This window comes from Heteronotia binoei, chromosome 1 (assembly GCF_032191835.1).
Source record: "Heteronotia binoei isolate CCM8104 ecotype False Entrance Well chromosome 1, APGP_CSIRO_Hbin_v1, whole genome shotgun sequence".
Taxonomy (NCBI): Eukaryota; Metazoa; Chordata; class Lepidosauria; order Squamata; family Gekkonidae; genus Heteronotia; species Heteronotia binoei.
The window spans coordinates 73,626,952-73,637,421 of NC_083223.1; the positions used below are offsets into that span (position 1 = coordinate 73,626,952).

At 43.9% G+C, this 10,470-nt stretch overlaps 1 protein-coding gene across 2 annotated transcripts in view; it reads left to right on the forward strand.

The window, feature by feature from the left end:
• Window positions 1–10,235, forward strand: part of DDX43 (DEAD-box helicase 43) — a 48,562-nt gene extending 38,327 nt beyond the window's left edge. For both annotated transcript variants that reach the window (XM_060235992.1, XM_060236002.1), the window contains 4 exons: window positions 5,410–5,519; window positions 5,918–6,056; window positions 7,048–7,139; window positions 9,252–10,235. In XM_060235992.1, coding sequence (XP_060091975.1) covers window positions 5,410–5,519; window positions 5,918–6,056; window positions 7,048–7,139; window positions 9,252–9,361 — 451 coding nt within the window. In that variant the 3' untranslated portion in view covers window positions 9,362–10,235. The remainder of the gene's footprint in view (window positions 1–5,409; window positions 5,520–5,917; window positions 6,057–7,047; window positions 7,140–9,251) is intronic.
• Window positions 10,236–10,470: the final 235 nt, after the last annotated feature.

A 10,470-nucleotide genomic window follows, 5' to 3' on the forward strand; every position in this document is an offset into this window, starting at 1 on the left:
GTCAAAACCTCCCGACACCGAAAAAACCCCTAAGCAGGGGACCTCCCCTCGGCCCCGAGGACACAAAAAAGTGACTCCAGAACCTAGCAAGACCCCGGACACACCACAACCCCGGTCGGAGCACTCAGAGTCTCCGGAGGACTCTAAGTCAGAGGGAGAATCAACCTCGGAAGAACAGGGCAACCTTTCTTCTCCTGAAGAACCATCACCTTCTCAGAAGGTCGGGGAAGAACAACCGATATCCCCTTCCGAGGACCTAAAATCTTACGGTGACCTCATTAAGCGGATGGCCCAGACACTAGCCCTCACTACTATCCAACCTCAACCGGTAGTGACGGACAACGTTTTTGATGAGGTGCAACTCGACACCTCCACAGCAGTAGCATTACCCCTAACAACAGTAATGATGCACACGGCCAAATCTGCATGGGACAAGCCTGCGTCGACACCGATATCCTCACGCAGGCTGGACCACATGTATAGAATTCAGGAGTCTACTGCTGAATTCCTTTTCAACCACCCCAAACCAAACTCGGTAGTGGTTGCCTCCTCGTCTAAAGCTAGGAAGACCCATTCTACCCCCCCCCCGATAGGGAGGGCAAAAAACTGGACAACTTGGGTAGGCGATTCTATACAGCAGGCTCACTGTGTATGAAGATGGCAAACTACACAGCTTGTATGGGACGCTACCAATATGCCCTGTGGGACCAACTTTCCACAATTTTACCAACCCTTCCGGAACAACCAATGTTAGCGATCCGGAAACTGCAGAAGGAAGGCATCCAACTGGCAAAGCAACAGATAAGCTCTGCAAAACACGTGGGAGACGTCGGGGCAAAGACCATCTCCTCGGCTGTGACACTCAGAAGGCATTCGTGGTTGAGATCTACAGCCCTCCAACCAGATACCCAGTCTTATATAGAAGATCTGCCATTCGATGGCAGCGGACTGTTCAGCGCTAATACTGACACCGTTTTACAAGAAATGGATAAAAGTATTAGAACATCAAGGAATTTAGGAGTATCTACCTCATCAAAGTCACAGACCAAACGACCCTGGTCAAAAACTTGGAACAAGAAACCATATTTGAAACAACAAGGAGACCAACAGTGGAGACCAAAGGGCTCGGGTTCCTTCTCCAAAACTCAATATAGCTCTAAAACGAAGTACTCACCAACTTCAACCCCAACTACCCGCCAAAAGGGAAACCGACAGCCCAAACAGGGCCTTTGACTGTCCCCCACCGTGTTCTTTCCCATCCCCGTCCCTTGGCAACCAGACAAGGCTCTATCCCTTCGTCCAAGCTTGGAACAGAATTACAACAGACAAATGGGTCTTGTCTATAATTCAATCAGGCTACCAAATAGAGTTCCAGCAATACCCTTCCATCCCTACAGTTGTTTACACCACTTCATCCCCCACATTAAAAGAGGAAGTACAAGCTCTTCTACACAAGGACGCAATAGAACCGGTTCCACCAGGTCAGGAAGGACAAGGTTTTTATTCCCGGTATTTTATAATCCCCAAGAGGGATGGTGGCCTCAGGCCTATCATGGACTTGAGAGCGCTCAACATCTTCATCGCTCATCACAAGTTCAGGATGACCTCCCTGCAAAACATTCTACCTCTTCTCAACCAGGGAAATTGGATGGCCACGTTGGACCTGCAGGACGCATATTTTCATATAAGTATACATCCGGATCATCGAAAATTCCTCAGGTTCACTATCGGGAAATCTCACTTCCAATACCGGGCGCTGCCTTTCGGACTTTCAACAGCTCCAAGGGTCTTTACGAAGACCATGGCAGTAGTGGCAGCACATCTGAGATTACAGGGGATAACAGTGTTCCCGTACATAGACGATTGGCTCCTGGTAGCAAACTCGAGGGATCGTCTTTTACACCACATCCAGATAACCTTGACCCTCCTACAGGAACTGGGACTGCAGGTCAACAACAGGAAGTCACACCTCCAACCCTGCCAAAGGACGCAGTTCATCGGAGCAATCCTAGATACCAGAAGGTGCATGGCCTTTCTTCCACCAAACAGGGCAAATGACATTATCTCGTTAGTGTCAGAGTTCCTCCACAACCCCACTGTGAGAGCGAAACAGATCCAACGTCTTCTAGGGCTGATGGCCGCGACCACCTCGGTCATCCAGTTTGCAAGGTTCCACATGAGAAGTCTCCAGCTGTGGTTCATCAGAACGTTCAACCATCTGAGGGACCACCCGTCACGCAGAATGGTCCTTCCAGTACCAGTTCTACTTTCCCTACAATGGTGGCACCGAAGGCGAAATCTAATAGAAGGCGCTCCATTTCACAGAACGGCACCATCCCTGACGATAACCACGGATGCATCCCTATGGGGATGGGGAGCACATCTGAACGGCATGTGCGTTGGGGGCAGGTGGCCACCATGCCATCTACGGTTCCACATAAACTTTTTAGAGTTACTGGCAGTCCATCACGCCATCCTCTCCTTTCGGAAGCTACTGACCAACAAATCAGTGGCGATCCTAACAGACAATACAACAGCCCTTGCTTACATAAACAGGCAGGGGGGTACAGTGTCCCGAAAGCTTTGCCTGCTTGCGCTTCGCATTTGGGAGATTTGCAGAGAGACTCAAACAACACTGACTGCAGCACATCTCCCCGGCACTCTCAACGCTCGTGCGGACTCCCTGAGCCGTGGAGGTGCCATGCTGCACGAGTGGGAAATCAACTGGCGGTTCCTTCAACCAGTTTTTCAGAAATGGGGGACCCCGGAAGTGGACGTATTTGCTACCCGAAACAACTCGAAGTGCAAGAACTTCTGTTGCAGAGGGGGAGCAGATCCGAGATCGTTGGGGGACGGCCTGCTATTCCCCTGGAAGGGGCAACACATCTATCTGTTTCCCCCCATTCCGCTCATCACCAGGGTGGTCTACAAGATTCACAGCGAACGACCGCGGGGGATCCTTATCACCCCCTGGTGGCCAAGGCAACATTGGTTTGCCCCAATACTGAGCATCTCCAGAGGGGTCTTTCATCATTTTCCCCCAGCCGCAGATCTGCTACTGTCGCATCAGGGGCGGGTGACCCATCACGACGCACCGCACCTGAAATTGACGGCGTGGAAGCTATAACAGCATCAATATCAGCTAGGGCGCAGGAAGTCATTCTCAATTGCAGGAAGCTATCCACTCGGAAGTCCTATGACTACAAGTGGGCCAAATTCGTAGAATTCGCTTCACTGTACGGGGTAGACCCCTCCAGAGCAGGTCTTCCCACTGTGCTGGACTTCCTCCTCGCCCTGATTGATAAGGGTCTAGCAGTATCCTCAGTCAGAGTATATTTGGCTGCCATATCAGCTAAGCATGTGCACATTGAGGGCCACTCGGTATTTACTCACCCAGACACTAAAAAATTCCTTCGTGGCCTTGCCAGACTTTACCCTGCAATAAAGTTTCCGGCTCCAGCGTGGGACCTCCCGGGGGTCTTGCAAGCTTTGTCGGGAAGACCATTTGAACCTATGGCTACGTGCCCACTTCAGTTACTAACGTGGAAGACGGCCTTCCTCCTAGCCATCACGTCAGCTAGGAGAGTTGGGGAACTGGCCGCTCTCCGTTGTGACAGCCCTTACTTACGGTTTAGTGCGGAAGGGGTCTGGCTGCGACCTGATGTCAGGTTCCTCCCAAAGGTGATATCGTCTTTCCACTTAAACACGGAAATATATTTGCCAGTGTATTTTCCGAACCCTACTACAGACGGAGAGCGCAGACTCCATGCACTAGATGTCAAGAGAGCGCTGTCCTTTTACTTACACAGAGTGGGGCCGCTACGGAAAGACTCCAGACTTTTTCTATCGTATGCCCCAGCATCACAAGGGAGCAAGGTCTCGGCTCAGAGGATCTCTAAGTGGATCACGGAGACCATTAAACTCTGTTACTTACTAAATAAGAGGCCCTTGCCGGGTCCCATCAGAGCTCACTCCACCAGAGCGATGGCCACTTCGACGGCCTTCATGAAGGGAGTGCCTTTGAGAGACATTTGCGAAGCAGCCACGTGGTCCTCGCCGCATACCTTCGTCAGGCACTATGCGTTGGACCTGAGATGGCATCGAGGAGCTTCGGTTGGCCGAGCGGTGCTGCAGTCGCTGTCTTCCTGATGGACCAGAGCACCCTCCTCCAGGTAGGATATTGGCTTGCTAGTCTCCCATCAGTGTGATGCACAGAGACCACGAAGAAGATAAACAGGTTGCCTACCTGTAACTGATGATCTTCGAGTGGTCATCTGTGCAGTCACACTACCCGCCCACCTTCCCCACTGCTGCCGGTCCATCAGCGGATCATGCAGCGGTCAGAAGGAACTGGCGGGATGTCCGCTCCGGGCTCGGTGAGCATGCGCAGGGGGGGCGGTGCGCATGCGCACCGGGCCGGGGGCGCGGAAATCCGCAGCTTTTGAAGTTACCGATCGTGGTCGGCGCAGGCGCCTGAATCCCATCAGTGTGACTGCACAGATGACCACTCGAAGATCATCAGTTACAGGTAGGCAACCTGTTTTTACCTTGTAAGCACGTTGTACTTAAAGCCATGGAGGCTCCCAGTAAGGGTATGAGGGGATCAGTAGAATCCCCATCCAGAGATGTTTATCTGGTGTTCTGAAAAGTGACCCCTCCCCCTGGGTATCATTGGTTATTCATCAGAGATCTTAGATATTATGCTGCCTTTAAGGCTACAGTGTACTCCTTTCGTAGAAGCCAGTTTGAAGTAAATTCCAGATCCAGGATCACTTGTGAGCCAGGAAGCCTATAAAGTTTCTACAGAAAATAGTAATTAAAGGGTGTTCCGGTGACTGTCCAATCTGACATGTTAGGATGTACAGAGACAAGTCTTTTCCAGTTTGGTCTACACAATTTGGACAAAATAATGAGAGTTGTGACAGCCCAACACTGAAGTTCAGGACCATAATTTCCCTTGAGACACTGCTGTCAGTGATATAACCATGGTCTCTATGCATCGCCATGAGCTTTGCATCTGCTCAGAACTAGGATTCAGAAATGTCTAGAACTAGTTTTTAGACATGAAAAGTCTCAGAAATGCAGCCTTGGACTGTGCATGTCTAATTTTTAATTAAAATATTTCTATTCCACCTTTCCTTATGGCTCAAGGTAGTTTATATGTCACAATTAAAACATTAACAATTTAAAACCGATAGAATAAAAGTCCAGGTCGCTTATTGCATATACTACCATATTAAAAAGATGTAGGTCATATTGAGAAGAAATTCCTTCTTTGGATAGGTATGATCTTTGTTGTGCCTTGGAGAATTTCATAGAGGTGATTCCTGCAGATAACACCAAATTGTTGATTAACTGTTTCTATAAGAACCCAGCCATTTCTATGTTAGTTTTTAAATTTTTAATCAGTGCTGATGACCTATCCAGTGATTTTGGTCTTCAAGGAATTCCGGTTCAATCTTTACATGGCAATAGAGAACAGTGTGATCGTGAACAAGCTTTGGAGGACTTCAAGAAAGGTAAGCTTGCAGTTGGTTGGAGTCAATTGCAATATAACGTTTAGTACTAAAATAAGTAATTACAGTACCTTTGCTGGGAGAATAATTGGTTCCCCTCAAGTGTGAATAAAGTTAGAAAACTGTTATCTCTGATTAGTGCATATAAGGTGCAGTTGGAAATGAGCAGGTTCAAGCAGCATCTGGAATTGTCTGCCTCTGTTTTGGCCAGTATCCAAATGCTTTGTAGAAGAATTAAGCTGTACAGTTTGCTAGAAGGGCTCTGTGTATTACATAAAATCCACCTTGGGGGACCCTAGGTTGGATAGAAAGGCAGCATAAAATATTTGAAATACATAAAATAAACTAACAATTTTTTATTTTTCTGAGTTACCATTCCCTTCTCAACGTGTTCATTTTAGGTAGAGTTCGTATACTGATTGCAACAGACTTAGCCTCTCGTGGGTTAGATGTGCAAGATATCACTCATGTGTTTAATTTTGACTTCCCTCGCAATATTGAAGAATATGTTCATAGAGTAGGCCGAACTGGTCGAGCTGGGTAAGTTAAGTGTTTTGTATTATATTGAGTTGCAACTTGTAGAATGCTATCATGTTATTGAGTTGAACATCAGTATTTTCCAAGCATATCCTACATGGACAGCTTCTGAAAGATAGATGTTTCCTATTAGTTTAGGTGTTATTCCAGACATGGTTTGGCATTATATGACCAGCTGTGGTCAGATGTTCCCCTTTACTCATATGCTTAGAGTCACTTGTGAGTTTTGAGAAGGAGGGAAGAGACATTTTTTTAAAGAAGGCAGCATGTGAGCACAAAGCTTGTTCATGTAACACTGGGTTGTGGTTTGGCATTATGATTGAATCAACATATTGAATAGTGAATTGTAACAAATGCAAGGGGAGCCATGTTTACTTACAGTTATTTGGAATTGCCACCTTGTTGGGTTGCTAATTGTATTTTCTCCAGAATTTCAGGCGTAATTCTTCTCAGAGAGCTAATACTTCATGGTAGGAATTTGTACAGAGTGCTTTTCTGCAGTGGCTCAGGGAACACACAACCACTACCCTCAGCACAATATGACAAGTCAAAACACTTAACTACTCCTTCTACTCATCTGTTAACCGGGCCAATTAGTAGAGAGATCCAAGATAGTAAAAGTTGCTTTAGAGTGTAATGCAAAGATGTTTACGTGCATTCAGAGTATTCCCAAGGACTTGTAGTCACATAGGTCAACAGAACAAAGGAAGAAGGAAATAATATTGCTCTTTCATCCTCTTGTGTCAGTGGAGCTTTGTTGACAGATGTGGAAGAAGGAACAGTTTCACTCTTTTGTCCCTTCTCATTGACCCACATGGCTATTATTTCACACATGTCTTACAACTTCTCAGGGTTCAGAAGTAGTGACCGGGGGGGGGGGGGGGGGCAAAGTTGGGAAGATCTGTGACATTGCACAAACAGATCCCTGGAGCCAAATGTTCTTTCAGACAGTCCAGAAATATTTATTATCTCAACTACCTGCTTTTTTCTATAGCCGCACAGGTGAAGCTGTAACTCTTGTGACTAGGAATGATTGGCGGATTGCATCTGAACTGATTGAAATTCTAGAAAGAGGAAACCAGGTAAGTCTATTTACTTAATATATGTTCTAACTTTCTTCTTGTCCTTTCTCAAACATTTTAGCTTCACAGAAAATCAGCTGAATTTTAAAAGGCTTTTATAGTATTGCCTTTATATTCACTATAAATATTTGCTTGAAGGTGGTAATTATTTTTATGGTTTTGGGTTTCAAGGAGTTGTCTAAGGAAATCTTAGTCTAATTGTGCATTGTGTATTTTAGCTAATTTATTACAATTGCATACAAATAAGTAGTTTTTAAGGGGAAGCATACTGTGGTTTAGTTGATGCATGTGTTACAGCAGGTGCCATCTTAGAAACATTCTCTCCTGAGATGTCCTTTCTGAAATTGAATGCCTGTCAAATGCAGTTTTTATGCATTCTTATATTAAATGTTTAGAACATATTTTGCTGAATTAATAATGGATGCCTATTAATCTGAGTTACTGACACGTGCTCCTATGCATACTTACCTTGAAGTGAGACTCAAGTAAAATTTAAAGAACATAAGACCTAGAAAGTACAAATAATGGAGAAATGAACCTTGAATAAGGACTTTTCAGAGAAAGCCACTAAAAGCACATAGTAGCACATATGGCTATTATAATGAATGGCAGACTGTTCCCACGTCCTCCTTCAAAGCATGGGGAGACATGGATTTGCTCTGCACACCACTTTTCATGTTTTCTTTGAATGTTAAGGCCACATTGGCAGAATGCTTTCAGAAATCTTCCTTGCTCATAGCTGAACTTACAATGATGCTATCTCAGACCTTTTCAAGCACTCCTTCAGGATCCAAGAAGTCCAAATTAACACTGTATTTATTCAGAAGACATTTCATAGAATCACAGAGTTGAAGGGTCTATAGAGACATCTAGTCCACTTCCTGCTCAATGCAGGATCAGCCTAGAGCATCCCTGACAAGTGTTTATCCAGCTGGTGCTTAAAGGCTGCCAGAGAGGAGGAGTTCATTACCTCCCTTGATAGCTGATTCCACTGTTGAGCTGCTGAAAAAAGTTTTTCCTACTATCCAGCTGGTAACTTCCCACACTTAAATTTAAACCCATTATTGCAAGTCCTATCCTCTTCTGCCAACAAGAACAGCTCTCTGTCCTCCTCTAAGTGACAGCACTTCAAATATTGTGAGAGCAATCATATCATCACTCAGTGCTTTCTTCTCCAGACTGAGCATCCCCAAGTCCCTCAGCTCTTCCTCATAGGACTTGGTCTGCAGGCCCCTGATCATCCCCATCGCTCTCCTCTGCACCAGCTTCATTCTGTCCATAGCCTTTTTGAAGTGAGGCCTTCAGAACTGCACACCGTACTCCAAGTGCAGCCTTACCAATGCAGTGTACAGTGGGACTAGGACATCTTGCTATTTGGATGTTCTTTCAGTTGAAAACTACCAAATATAGTCTATATATGCTGTATATATCTAGATGGGACAGACTTAATAAAACCATAATCAGCATGTCCCTTTGGGAATCCTGATGCCCTGAATGAAGTGATTCCTACAGAAGAAATCCAAATGTGAAAACCATTATTTCACAACAAAGTTGTTAGCTGTATCTATAGTCTCCCTTAGCGTTAAATATCCAGCTACTTTTCGTATACCCGCTCTGCACAGTTGCTGGCTCCTAATAGTAAGAGGATTTGTCCCAAGTACATTATTCTGGAAAGGGGCTCTATAAAAATGCTCATTGTATTTAAAGCTACAGAGGAGGAAGAGGAAAAGGTGTATTGTCATAGACAACTAGATTTGTGATGAGTAGAAGAGTGATAAGTGATAGTTTGGTGCCTTGCTTGTTAAGTTCATTGAGATATTAAAATATGTGGCATCACCTCTTAACTGTTCTGTTTGAATAATATCTAGCCATCTTTCAAGAAAATACGGGATGTAAATAAGCTAAATCAGATTTTAAAAACTAAATATCTTGCATATTTTGTTAACATAGAATTTACAGGGCTCAGCCTAATGTGTCCTAATGCAAAATAGTTGTTTAGCAGCTTACAGTATATTGAAATGAAATATTTATGAGGGGGTTGTGTGTGTGTGTGTGTAATATAACTATTGATTGGATAATTAAATTATTTTTACATGATTGTCCAATTATCAGGTAGTTCCCGAAGAGCTAATTTCGATGGCTCAGAGATACAAGCAGTTTCAGATGAAAAAAGAAATGGAAAAGGATTGTGGAAGGCCTCGTGGGCGATCACAAAAAAACATTTAATGCAGTTAGAGATCCTAAACGCTGTATATGCAGAAATGTTAGTAACAACTTAAGTAAAAAGCCATATTTTTCAGTCCTTATATCTTGCAGACCTCATTTAGAAAAACTTTGATTTTCCTCAAACTCTGCAGTTTTCAGTAAGTATATTTCCAGATTTGAGAAGAATGCATATTATATATGCATTGTAAAGTGAGTCATATGTTTACACAGTAGACATCAAGTGTTAATTGCAACTTCTCTTAAATAGTTTGAACATAAGGGCCTTAATGGGATAGAGAATAGGACACATACAGTACGCTGATTACATCTTCTCATGATCAGGGAGGAAACTTATATAGCAAAGTGATAATTTGTCAACTTTCCAGTAACACCTTGACCAGTGAAGTTCAGAAATATTGAAAATTATGCCTGCTTCTAATTATTTTGAAACGTCTCCATTTACTGTGAAATATTTTAATATCATACTATAGCAAATGAGCAGACGTATATTCAGTTTCAGACTTCAGTTAAGATTAAAGAATCCAATAACTTTCTCTGTTATAAGTAAAGAATGTTAATTCTTGTTTCCTGATTTGCAGTTTTGTTAGAAGGGAGAAATGTATTTCACAGAATGTCAACAAAAGTTCTGACAAGTTCAAAAGAAATGACAATGAAGCTAACAGGTTTCTATTCCCTCACCTTATTTTAAAATTAGTCCTAAATGTGTTTTGATTGGTAGAATGTCCAAATGTAATGTATTACCATGCCAAACAAATTTCACATAGTGGATTGTTATTGAGTCTGAAACAACACCCCCTTTTTTCCCCCAGTAACATTCTCCTTTCTGTGTCTTCTCTTCGTACTCATTAAAATGGTGACCTTTAGAGATATTTTATGTGTGTATCTCTGTATTGCATTTTTATGAATGCTTTTTCATTCAAGAGAGTAATTTTGTGTAACTAACTTTTGGGCTGCCTGTCCTGGATGGCCAAGGCTAGCCTGCTCTTATCAAATCTCAGAAGCTAAGCAGGGTCTGCTTTGGTTAGTACTTGGATGGGATGGGAGACCACCAAGAAGTTCCAGGGATGCTATGCGGAGGAAGGTACTTAAGTCTGTTGCCTTGAAAACCC